Here is a 13,569-nt window from a genome sequence, read left to right as displayed (position 1 = left end):
ACTTAAGTCTGAAGAAAAGAAAACCTTTATAATCTGCTGTGACAACAAATAGTATAACGTCAAAAAACAAAGTTTTTTGTATTGAAAGTTCAATTTTAGCAATTAAATTAAAACACGAAGAAGTAATAACTTTTAAGTTTTTATAGTATTAATTCAAAAACCAAAGATTTCTTCTTGAAGTCATAATTACAGTACGCTAACTACTTTGAGACAATGGAATAAAGGCAAAGGAGATAAGGCATTAATGAAGGTTTCCTCTTTTGCCTGTATGGTCGTTTATTTTACGTAGCATTGAAGGCGTAAAAGGAAATTTCAAGCTAGGTAAAATAAACAACCTAACAGACACAGAAGCAATCTTAGGAAGTTTATCCTGTGGTTAATAAGATTCAATACTTTGACGTTGAGGAAAAAAGATGCACAAATATGCGGCAGTGTATAATCGCACCTCATTAATTTTAGTTTTTTTTTTTTTGAACAGATAAATGGCGAAAAATGCGTAATGAATTAAAGTACTTAATTTTGTAAAGCAATTTTTTTCCTTCATAAAATCAATTTTCCCTGATTTTTGGTTTTTTTTTTCGAAATTCCCTGATATTTCCCTGACTTTTCCCTGATTAATAAAGTTCCCTGACTTTTCCCTGATCTCCCTGATTTCCCTGATCTGTCGCCACCCTGCCCCACAATAAAATTTTTATAAAATATCCTAAATTTCATGGGTCATGGGATGTATTTACTATTAAAGTGCTGATCGAAAAGAACGGATATATACATATATATCAAAACATTCGGGTATATATCAAAGTATCGGATATTTTCGAAAATATGATGATCTCTTTGAACCCTGATTAGGGGCCTCCACTCCTTTGTTGTCCCGGGGCCTCCACACTTCCAAATCTGGCCCTGTATACAGCAATTATAACAAATATGAAATAAGAAAAATCAATACTTTCATGGATTAGAAAAGTAAGGTAAAAACTTATAGAAGATTAAAACTTTTTTCAATCACATAAAATATTTTTCTCAGATGAAGAAACAAAAATAAATAACTAAAATTTTATGAACTAGAATCGCCCCTCAAGGAATGAAGGGTGAAAATTGCTTCTCTTCTTCTACATTTTAACGAAGCAATTGCCTGTTTTGGTGAAATTTTGATGGTTGAAATTTTAACCCTAACTCCAGGGCGGTCATTCCAAGCTCGTCAGCTTGCGAGATCGAGATCCTCACTCCCGTGATTGGTTGTGACATAGAAATGTCGCAAAGTAGTATTCTAATCTACTCAAACCTAGCTGCAAGCTAAGTTTGAGTAGATTAAAATGCTACTTGGCGACATTTCTACGTCACAACCGATCACATGAGCAAAAATCTCGATCTCGCAAGCTGAGGAGCTTGGAATGACCACCCAGTATATTAACACTAAAATCCAGTAGATAGCGTTCATAGTTTACCACTTTTTAGTTTCTTCATTTCCCTGAAATGACACAGTCTTAACAGTAAAACAGTTAAGTTACCAATCGAGTTCAGCCTTGTCACAATAAAGCCTTTCACTGCATGTTAAACATTACCAAAAGGCATTATCAAATTATCAAGTCATGGCGTGACTTTCATTGTTGAAACACGCATGTTACTCAATCATTGGCTATTATATATATGAGGATTAAAGCAGTAAAATTATCTATTTAAATAACAAAAGCTGGTTCTCTCTGATGCTAATGGTTAAATGATTAAAAATATTTCTCTTTAATGTCAAGAGTAATCTTTTAATCAAAGAATTGTTGAAGCATAGAAAACTGAAAGAACATTGCTTTGAAACTTGAAGGAGCATTTAGTTTATCCAGACAAATGTATGTTCAGCAATGGAAAATTAATGGAATTAACAGGTTTTTTTTTTCTTCAATATACTGCTATACTTCAAATACTTTTTATTCTATAATAATAGTAACTCTTATATTAATCTCTTTCATTCTACAGAGAAGCAGCTTGTGAAATAATGCAATGCATGTGTATCATTTTGAAAATCTAAAACTAAAAAAGTTTCCTCTAGTGTATGAAATCAGTTGTTAAGGTAATTTTGCTGTCAATATTAATTAAAAAAAAGTTTTGGACAGAAATTTAGGTTGTTGATGATTATGTCAAAAACCAAATGGGCGACAAGACGATATAAACTGCCCTCCCCCCCCCCCCCCCCCCCCGCAGTTAAAACCGGATAAAACTTCCAAGTATCAAAAACACTTGCTAGCCCTGATAAATATACTTACAGAATTACATACAAATTATAAAGGGAAAGGGAACATAAAAATATAAATTAACAATAACCTTTTATGCCTTTTAAATGATTAATGATGGCAAAAAGGAAAATACTTACAAGAGCATTTAAAGCCTCCGTACGCACTCTAGGTTCATGATCATGAGAGTATTCAGCCAGCAAATGCAAAGTCTTTTGAAAAGACTCTGATTTGTCATCCAAGGCAATAAAATCAGCTATTACAGATAATGCAGCACATTTCACTTCATGACTGTGATCATTCAAGTACTAGAAATTAATACAAAACATTTTTAATGCCCTTATTAATTGCTTTTTAAAATCAAATACTAGCACTAAAAGTTGCACAATAATAGGTCTATGTAATTTCTTAACACTAGAATTACGGCAGGGGTTGTTTTAACCCTCTGAGAAGAAAGCTGCATAGTCATGTTATACATTTGTAAACATTAGTTTGAAATAAACATATCCATAATAAACAAGGCCATTTCCAGAATTTTTTTTTCAGGAGGGGCTCGGATTTGCAAATTTGCCCTAACACACACATACAGACACACATAAAAACATTTAACATAGAAGATGTTTTTGGTCTCAATTTTTTATGTTTCCAATGTTTTTATTTTATTTTAATTTTTTATTATATTTTTAATTCACCTTGTAGTGGTAAGGATTACAAGAGAATGACCTTTTAAGTGGGAGTGCAGAGCATCCATAATTTCAGGGGCTCTGGGTTTTTTTGAAAAATAGATACAAAAATCTGTATTTTGAGGCCTTATAAAGGGTAATTGAGACTACAAAAAAATGAAGAAAAATACGCAAACAAAACCTTTTAAAAGTTATGCAAATGCATTCTTTTGCAATTCAAGATCAATCAAAACAAAAATTGCTTGCTCGACAAGAGGAAAAATGAGGGAGGAAAAAAAGAAGCACATCGTCATTTGCTCATATCTGCTTTTAGTATAGTTTGTTTTTGATCACTTCCCCCAACATCTTCACCCCCCCCCCCATTTCATCATATTCTCTATTGTAAAAATTGTACAAAATAGTTTCAAAAAAAAAAATGGTGTAGAAATTCAGAAAATAAGAACAAAAGAATAATATTCTGGCCATTTGGACAATTTATACTTTATTTTCTTGATAAGAGACAAAACATAGGATCTATCAAGGAGCTGAATTTGGCACATCTTGGTAACCAGATACTAGCCTAATCGGAAACTAGGGGCCCAGCCCATGGGGATTCCCTGGCTCCAAATCAGTGCAGTGTAAGCTTTATAAGAGTTTTGGGCAGAGGAGGGCAAGTCTACCAAACTGACAAGCCTTCCCAGATAGCATCAACTCATCGGATTTTGCTCAGTCGATCATCGACTCCTCCTAAACTCATCGCGTAATGCACGCTGATATCGTTGCGATCAGAATCCGAGAACGGTTTTCGATGAGCTTTTTTTTATCGGAAAACTATATCCTTACGATCAAATTTTCCGATGAAAATTTGCCGAGCTGCATTTCATCGGAAAAAGAGATCGTAACAATCAAATTTTCCGATGAAAATTTACCGAGCTACATTTCATCGGAAAGAGCGATCGTTACGATCAAATTTTCCGATGAAAATTTGCCGAGCTGCATTTCATCGGAAAAAGAGATTGTAACGATCAAATTTTCTGATGAAAATTTGCCGAGTTACATTTCATCTTAAAAAAGTAGGTTGTTTAAATTTTCCGATAAAAATTTTCCCAATCTAAAATTTTTGGAAATCTCCCAACTGTTAAAATAGTATAAATTTTATTATTCGAATATCTGACAATTGATAGTGTCATTGATCAAACGTAAGGCTATACGGATCAACATTCAGGGTTGAAAATCGGAGGAAAAATTACTAAGACTTTGACTCCGAATCCGACTTCTGGATTTTGAAAGGGTTTACTCAGATTTGCTGCAAAATCAATTCAACTTTAACTCCACGATTCCAACCCCGATTACCTCACTGGAATTGCGAACAAAATGAGACTCCGACTCTTGAATGATTTCTCTCTATCTCCAAAACAATTCCATTCCGTTCAATTTGACTCCCAAAATTACAGACTCCGACTCGGTTTGCGGGCAAAATGATCGACTCCGACTCTTCACTAGCTGGCGCAACAAGTATATTCACTGAATAAAGTTCTCACTTTTTCGTTCAGAAATCTGTCATGGCCTTGCCACCCGATAGATGGCGCCACAAATGATTTTCCATTTAATACATTATGTTCCTCCTAGGAGAGAGCATTACTTGTCCAGTGGTTAGCATATGAATCTCGTATTTCAGACGTCTAGGGTTCGATTCCCGGCTAAAGCGACTTCGATTGAGCTCATGAATCACGCTCATCAAAAGTTGTTAAATTAGAAATTAAATAAACAAGTTATTAAAAAAATATAAAATATATAAAATAATTGTCCCAAATGACATCATCCAAAAATACCCCTCCTGAAAGTTTTCAAGATGGCGGAAGGATCACGTGATCATCCAAGATGGCGGACCCCCCTTCCCACTGTTAATTTTTTTTCCTCCTGCTTCTCCCTATATCGCAGTTGTTACTACTTCTCATCGTATTTTCATCCTAAATTCATCGCCTCGGAACAGCACTGCAAGTATATTGCTAAAAATCTCATCGTATTTTCATCCAAAATTCATCGCCTCGGAACAGCACTGCTCGTATATTGCTCCAAATCTCATCGTATTTTCATCCAAAATTCATCGCCTCGGAACAGCACTGCTCGTATATTGCTTGAAATCTCATCGGTATAGGGAGCAAAATTCATCGAATTCCGATGATCGGATTCTACTATTGCCGATGAGACATATTGGAGCAATTTCCGATGAAAACTCATCGGAATCCGATCATCGACAGATCAAAAATTGATCGGATTTCGATGAACGGCCGATGATCGACCGATGAGTTGATGCTACTCGGGTTTGCCCTGAACGGCCCTGATGAGTTGAATTGGGAAAGAGAGCAAGAAGCCCTAATAAGGGTCTACATTTCAAGTATGTTTTGCGCTAATGAGAACTAGAATTGTTCTTTCTGTATTTCTTCAAATTTTCACTCGTTTAATAGTTATGAAATTAAGAATTAAAAACTTAGTTATTTTTCTTTTCTGACATTAGAATGTAAAAAAAAAATTTATGGTACAAAACATTTCGGGTTTCGGGGAGGGGTGCCCGGCGGGGCCCCTCCTCTGGATACGGCCCTGATAATACATACAATTTATTTAAAGGATGCAGAGATTTTAAGAACTTATACATGACTTATTTAATAAAATTAAAATACTCTTAAAATAATCAGCACTATTTCAGCTGCATTTCAGAAACTAGCAGCTAATCTTTCCTTTTATGTACAAAAACATTATGAATGCTGCAAGTTCTTGCAATGTTTGTTCCAAGAGGCACTTTTCAGTTTCCGCTCTGTCTCAGCATCAGTAAATTCCAGTATTTGCATTCCTTTTTTCGTCCAAGGGGTCAATGAGTCCTTCCAACACTTCCAGTCATAACCCTTTAATTTGAGTTTTGAAAAAATACCATTTTCTTGAAAACTTTATATGATTACATAGCATGATGATTTAGGAAAAGTCAAGGAAGGAATGAATTATTCTTGAAAATACAGAGCAGTAGTTAGCAAAAAACATTTGCTAAGGGTCAAAAACTCTAGTGTTAATACAGCGATTGCTAGTTGTTTAGATTAAACTGCTGGATTGGAGGCCTGTGCCCTGGGCATGGAATTTCTAAGAAGGCAGGAATTTCTAGGAAGGCAGCTGTAACATCATTTAACTTTCTTTGTAAAAAAGTGTACCAGCTCTTTAATTCCAGAAAAATAAAGCATAAGAAATCAAGAAAATATGTCCAGGATAGATTTTTTCATTCCATTTCAGGCTAAATTGCTATATTGCTCACTCAATATTAAACACTTAACATTTGGAATCAGGTATTCATGCTTAATTACACTATAAATTACATGCTTATGCAACAATATCAAGGACATCTCTTTGTCGAAACATAGTGAAATCCTAAAACGAATTTCAAGAGGCTCCACATTTTGTTTGTTGTAACAGAAATCAATAGAAAATTAAAAACAAATAAAACTTCATTGCAAATGTTGCCTAAATATCTAATTTTGTTATTGGAATCCCAAAAATCTAATTAGTTGTTTAAAATGTTACTAAAAATTAGAATAATTACTAAAAAATTAGTAGCAAAACATTAATTACATAGTTTATAGAGCTGAAAAACCGACAGTTCATAGGTTACCTTTGATCACAGAATGAGCAAAGTAGTTGGATGAAAATTGTTCCAAAAATAGCATTACAGCAAAAAGTTTTGTGGCATCAAATTATTTTGATATAGCTGATTTTTGGGGAACAACTATTTGGTTAAAATGAAGTTTTTTCAACGTTATCCTAAAGGCAATTAAAACTGAACTGAAAGTTTATTTTATTATAACAAACAATAGTTTGCAGTGCTTTTAGCAGTAATGAGATTTTATTGTACTATGTTTAGAAAAATAATTCATAAATTTTTGAAGCAGATTACCAAAACATAAACTATGAGCATTCTTTACCTTGCCAAATTGAGTTGCCGTAATTCTCCTTCACTAGGCTCTGTCAAATTTTTCATGCAAACAGTATTTACAGTATGTGTGTAACAGCACAAAAAGGCCCCCCCATGCAAGATTACAAAAACCAAATCTTTTGAAAAAATGACCTTAAAAATTTACTTTTGTCATTAATATACATTTGAAAAAAAAAAAAACTTAAAACCTCTTTCATAAGAAGTTAAAGTGGAAAAAAGAACCAACAATAATATTCTGGCTTAATATAATGTACATGAGAAAAGGATGTTCATTCATATGAATTTGCAAGCAAATTCCTTAAATCTCACTTTTTTAGCCAGTTGAAAAATATGAAGATGAAATTTGTCATCTGTCTCAAGTTTCTTGGTTTGGTGAAAGGTGGAGAGGAAGACTGCAATAACTTTATGGGACGTTTCTCCTTTCAGAAGAGGTTGCAAGTCATCAAACAGCTTACAGACTTCAATTAAGTTTCCTTGCACCATTTGAGAGAGGATGCTGATTAATTTTACCCTAACTGCTGCCTCTGGTTCTTTTAGAAAGTGATCGAGCAAAGTGTTGTACAATGGTACGGTCTCCACCTGAAACAAAAAACGGAAATAAACAAATCAAAATAAAATGAAACATAAACATCCAATTGCAACCATTGTATAATGCAGAACATACTCGAAGAAGGGTTTGTTAGTCCTGAAAATTCCAATTTTACTCAGTCAAAAATAGTTGGTCAACACTTAGTTCACAGTAGCCACTTTTTTATGATTAGGAACCATTTTATCCAAGACTTTTTTTTTTGGAAAAATCGAGGGATATAATGCAGAGAGGCATATGAAAACAAACTGAAATTTCTTTTTTTTTACATTTCTTCCTCTCCCTCCCATTGACGTATCCAAGGGGAGCTTTGAGGACATCCCCCCTCCCCTGGAAACACAAAACATTTCCTTTTTTGACCATAAAAAATGACTATAACTATTCATATATAATAATACTATAAGTATTGTAAGTATTAGAAGTTAGGGGGACAGGAGCCTGGAGACTAAGCTGTCAAAAGAACTCCTTGGCTCTCGGCGGCCCTAGATCTTTCATAAAATTTTTAGTGGTAAGACCCAAGAAAATAATTGGGTGTAAAGTTAACTATATCCTTCTCCGAAAATGTCTTCTGGTTACGCCCTTGATAAGAAAAAAATCCTTCATAAAATTTGAATTCAAAACTGAACACAATGGAAAACAGAATCGCAAAAACAGAAATTTTAAGCTTCAACAAGTGCAAAACTGACCCATTTACCATTATCCCAAAAGGTTACAATTGATCCTAACCAGGGAACTACATGATTAGTACAATTAGTGATTAGGTTTGGGTAAAATACCCAATGGGCCTATAATCAGCTGGGTATAAAAAAAAGTAAAAAGTGAATCAATGATAAATTTTTATCTAAATGTGAAATAAAATGTTTAAAATTGCTACATATGTGTTATACAGTTTGCACAAGTTTTTATTGAAAGATTTGATCAAGTTATCAAAAAATAAATAGTGAAACAAAAAACCTCTACTTGCAATCTTTAAAAAAAATGTTGCTAGTCCAATTCACTTTGTAGATTTTAAATCCAACGATGCAAGGAGATAGTCTAAAACAATCATGCTTGCTGGTTTACCTTTTGTTTATGAAGGACAGAAGCATTTGAAATTAGACAGCATGTTCAGCTAAAGACATTATAGGATTGTTAATTATAAGACACGAGTTCACTATTGAAGTGGAGAAGTTTGTGAGGAGCAAGTGTTAAAGTAGCTAAGTACATTTCAAGTGCATCAGTTACGTATACTTCAAAAGAAAGAACTTGCAACATTTACAATTAGATTCACAGGAAAAAAAAATAATAAGACAGAGCCGCTAAGCTCACATATGGGTTATTCTTCAAAAAGTGTAACTTTTCTGTCACACGCCTTTTACAGTAAAATATTTAGGGAACACTTCATTTAAAAATGATTTTTAATTTCATCAAAAATACATCTATTTAAACCTGCCAACAATTTTTTAATGATAATTTTTATTTTAGTTCATTTTTGGTTCACAACATGTGAATTCTCACCTCCGGAGCATGTCACACTTGCTTAATAACTTGTTTAATTAAAAGTATTTTTTAATTAATTTATTGGTTTATTAGTTTTGAAAGCCTTGAAAAAGCTGCATGCTTAGTTTTTAATTTTTTTACCACTTTTATTGGTACTTTTATCAGTGGCGTACCTAGCATGGGTGACACCCGGGGCAGTAATTTGTGGTGTCACCCTGTTGGGCTAAATGCCTTTATTTTTGTTTCTTGAAGGATTTCAGCAATATTGTTTAAAAAAAAAAAATTGTAACTTACCTTTTGCCATTCCGGGAAAAACCTTGCACGGGAAATCCCATCCACCTGCCACCGACACTCAAATGTCCGAGTTTGAATCGGAAGTGTTCGGAAAAATATGTGGCACGCTATGATTGGTTGCCGTCATTCGGCAGATGTCGGTAAACTTCCGACAAAGCACATGTCGATCACATGAGAAAACCATGTTGAGGTGTTTGGTGCTGAATGTCAAATTAAATAAGAATTGTGCAACCTGCAAGCTGCGTGTTTTCCGAGTTGAGTTGTTCTTGCAATATGCAAATAAGGTAACGTCACATTGTTACGAGCAAGGTCGGATCTGGCTATAAATACTTTGACCGGCCGTAGCTCGATGGCTACTTTTTCTCTCACTTGTCTCCTCGTCTTGTGTTGTTTGTGTTTGTAAATGTGTTCGTCCATGTCATCATAAGTTTTTTTTTGCTACTGGCCTCTCAGGTGAGGTCTGATTTTTTCTGAATGATTCGCTGTTGATGTCTTCAGTTTTGGAAGCGCGTGCTGCCATGACGTCCATAAAAGTGAAAAGTTATAGTTAAATCTAAGTGGGTCGTTTGGTCTCCGAGGAAAAAGGATCATGTCCATCTTCGATATTTTCCCCTGATATGGTGAACTTGGCTCATAAGGTGTGAACTGACCAGCTTGCAATTCTGGGGAGATTGCGATGCCGTCCATCTACCTGTGGGGATTCACTATGGAACATCGACAGGACTTTTTGACACCTGCATGGACTTATTGTAAGATCTTTTTAACATAATTTAATTTTTCTTCGGAGGACCAAATTATTGTATTGTAACCATTTTTAAAATATGTTAAATAAATGTTTTTCAGTGTAAAGAATGATTCATGTCTTATTTTCTTCGGGCAGACCACTCCCTGAAATTTTCAGTTGGAAATGAGTTGCCTAATTTTCAGCTTAGCTGTAGGCTATTAGCTCTATAATATCTAAAATCATATCCAACAAGTGGTAGCAGAGTCGTGTGGTTAACCTGCCCGGAGAAAATTGAATCATTTTTTTATTATGGAGAAAGATTATAGAAATGTTGAGAAGTTGGGCTCCCATAATTGGGCTACCTGGTCCAAGGATATAAAAATGGTGCTCATAGAAAGGGATTTATGGGAGATTACCCAAAAGAAACCAGAAGGGGAATTAACTAGTGCTGACAGAAAAAGATGTGGCCAAGCTTTAGCCATCATCTATTTAAACTTAGAAAAAGACATAAAAAGGTTAATTGATAATTTGGAAGATCCTAGTGAAGCTTGGAAAGCCCTTAAGACAAATTTTGAACCCCCATCTTTGGCCAGAGTAGCCGCACTATGGGAATCCTACTTCTCTTGCAAAATGCAAGAAGGTGAAACGGTGGGATTATTCGCTGCAAGGTTGGGGGGGGGGGGGGGAATTTTTAACCAATTAGTCGAAAATGGATATATTATGGAAGAAAAACTCAGAACTTTTCAATTGATACGGCATCTACCTTCAAGTTTCAGCAGTATTGTTCAAGCCATCTACAGATGGGAAAAAGAGAGATTTACCTTCTCTAAAGTAAAAGACGAACTACTGGCTGAGGAAGGCAGGATTAGGTATTTGGCCGAAGAGCCTAATGTGGAAAATTCGGCAATGTTTTCAAAACCCGGAAACTCCGGAATGGCAAATGGTAGGAGTAAATTTCTTGCTAAGAATAAAGTTTGTTACATTTGTAAAAAGAAAGGGCATATTGCGTCGAAGTGTTGGAGCCGTAACAAAGTAAAACAGGATAAGAATTTTAAATCCAAAACCAAAGAAGACCCTCAGGCAGGAATGTTTTGTTCAGTAAATGAAAACGAAATTTCTGCAAACACTACCTACCCAAAATGTGAGGATACATGGCTATTGGATGGCGGCAGTACATCTCATTTTTGTCGAGATAAGTCATTGTTTGCCGAGCTAGAGCTTGTACAAAACACACAAATGGAGGTAGCTGTAAGAAACGTGAAGAGCCAAGTAGAGGGCATTGGGAAAGTAATTTTTAAAATTGAATCAGATGGAAAATTAGTTACCATCACCCTCAATAATGTTTTCTATGCTCCAACACTGCGACGCAACCTAATTTCTGGTTCTTGTATAGACAGACAGGGCTATAAGCTCAAATGGTTGCCCGGAAAGATCTGTGTTTTTAGTCAAGAAAATGTTAAACTATTTACAGCAAATTTAATAAATAAACTTTATCATGTTAAACCAAATTTTTATATTGATTGTGAAAATGTTAATTATACAAAAGTTTTTAAGACCAAGGACCCGTCTGAAGGGGCCAATATGGTCAGTGTTGATATGGAAAAATGGCATAGGAGATTTTGCCATATAAATATGGAAAGTATCACCAAAACGAGTAAACTTGGTGCAGTCCAGGGACTAGAGATTAAGAAGGGGCAAAAACCCAATTGTGACCCTTGTCAATTGGGAAAAATGAGGAAGTGCTCGTTTAAATCTATGCCAGAAAGACGTACTAACTCTGCACTTCAATTGCTCTACATGGACCTGATGGGACCCCTTCAGACCGAGTCCTTGGGGGGAAAGAAATATATTTTTATAATTATAGATGATTTCTCAAGAAAATCATATGTTTTCTTTTTAAGAGCAAAAAGTGAGGCATTTAATGTTTTTGTAAATTTTCAAAAAAGGACTGAAAGATTCCTGAACTCAAAAATTTTGGCTATCCGTTCCGATAACGGAACAGAATTTGTTAATAAAGATTTTGAGAACTATCTCACCAATCAGGGAATAAAGATAGAGCGGACCAACTCCTACACCCCACAAATGAACGGGGTAGCAGAAAGATACAATTTAACTATAATGAATGGTGTGAGGTCTATGCTTAATGATTCTGGATTGGGGGATGAGTTTTGGGCTGAAGCCGCTCTTTGTTTTAATTATGTAAGGAATCGGACAGTAATAGGAAATATGGACAAGACCCCTTTTGAGCTGTTTTCTGGGCGTAAACCTTCAGTGAGGCACCTACGTATTTTTGGGTGTACTGCCTATGTAGGTCAGCCTAAGTCTAAACTAAAAAAGTTAGATATGAGGGCTACCAAGGGGATCATGGTCGGATACGCCTTACGTACCAAAGGGTACAGAATCTGGGATCCTGAAACCAGAACAGTCACAGAGACTATTAACGTAAAGTTCAATGAAAATGAAAAATGGGGGGAATTAAAAGTCCAAAATAAAAATGAGAGAAAATTTAATTTTATCAGGCCTATGAGTGAAGTTCAACTTGAACAGGAAATCCAGGAGAGCGTTGAGCAGACTCCCTGTGAAAAAATTAAATGGGTTAGAGAAGCCAAAAAGAGAAAGACCGGGGATAGGACTGATATTTATTATACAATTGCCGGTAAAAATAAAGTAAGATTAAATTCACTAAAACAGGTTTTAAAATATTGTAGTGAAAATAAAATAGAGTATAAACCAAAACTTTTTGACTTTTCAACTAAAAATCCAACAATAGGGGAAATCTGTGACGAGAGTTCGGGAGAAAGTGAAGAAGCAAGTTTAGTGGAAATTTCTATACCGAATTCGTATAGGCAATGTATCGCTACCCCCGAGGTGGACAACTGGAAACTGGCCATGGAGTCTGAATTAGATGTCATTAACCAAAGAGAGGTGTGGGACCTTGTACCCCCACCAGAGGGGAAACCAATTTTGGGAAATAGGTGGGTCTACGACCTCAAGGTAAATGACAGGGGTGAAATTGTAAGATACAAGGCCAGATTGGTTGTAAGGGGGGACCGTCAGTCAATTGAGTCATATTCTGAAGTTTTTAGCCCAGTAATTGAGTTTTCACTTGTGAGAGTTTTCTTTTCTATTTTTATATGTCTTTTAAAATGGTGTCACTCACAAATTGATGTAAAAAATGCTTACCTATATGCTGACTTAGAGGAACAAATCTACATGAGACAACCAGAGGGTTTTGTCAGTAAAAGCCACCCTAATTTTGTCTGTAAATTGAAGAAGTCTCTCTATGGACTACACCAGTCCGGAAGAAACTGGTTCTTAGAAATAGACAGTGTTCTTTGTGGTTTTGGTTTTCAAAAATTAAAAGGATGTAATTGTGTATATCATAGAGACAAAAACACTTTTCTTCTTATTTATGTAGATGATATAATAATTCTAGCAAAAAATGAAAATTTAATTAAAAAGGTAATTAATGAAATTAAAAGTATGTATGATATTAAAGAAATGGGGAAAACCAGAAAGCTACTGGGGATTGAATTTGTGGAAGATAAAAATAATCTTTTTATTCACCAAAGCTCTTACATTTCGAAGGTCTTGAGGTTATTCTCTGATTACTATGTGCCAAATTC

General features: G+C 35.0%; 1 protein-coding gene across 1 annotated transcript in view; it reads right to left on the bottom strand.

Annotated features, from left to right (window-relative positions):
* The window catches only part of LOC129234126 (integrator complex subunit 4-like), a 61,329-nt gene that overhangs the window by 36,480 nt on the left and 11,280 nt on the right, over positions 1–13,569 (bottom strand). The window contains exons 3-4 of the mRNA XM_054868019.1: positions 7,170–7,439; positions 2,363–2,530 (exon numbers count right to left, since the gene is read on the bottom strand). Coding sequence (XP_054723994.1) covers positions 2,363–2,530; positions 7,170–7,439 — 438 coding nt within the window. The remainder of the gene's footprint in view (positions 1–2,362; positions 2,531–7,169; positions 7,440–13,569) is intronic.

This window comes from Uloborus diversus, chromosome 1 (genome assembly GCF_026930045.1).
Source record: "Uloborus diversus isolate 005 chromosome 1, Udiv.v.3.1, whole genome shotgun sequence".
In the NCBI taxonomy this organism is placed as follows: domain Eukaryota; kingdom Metazoa; phylum Arthropoda; class Arachnida; order Araneae; family Uloboridae; genus Uloborus; species Uloborus diversus.
The sequence above is the reverse complement of the archived record's forward strand: the minus strand, read 5'-3'. Positions and strand labels throughout refer to the sequence as shown.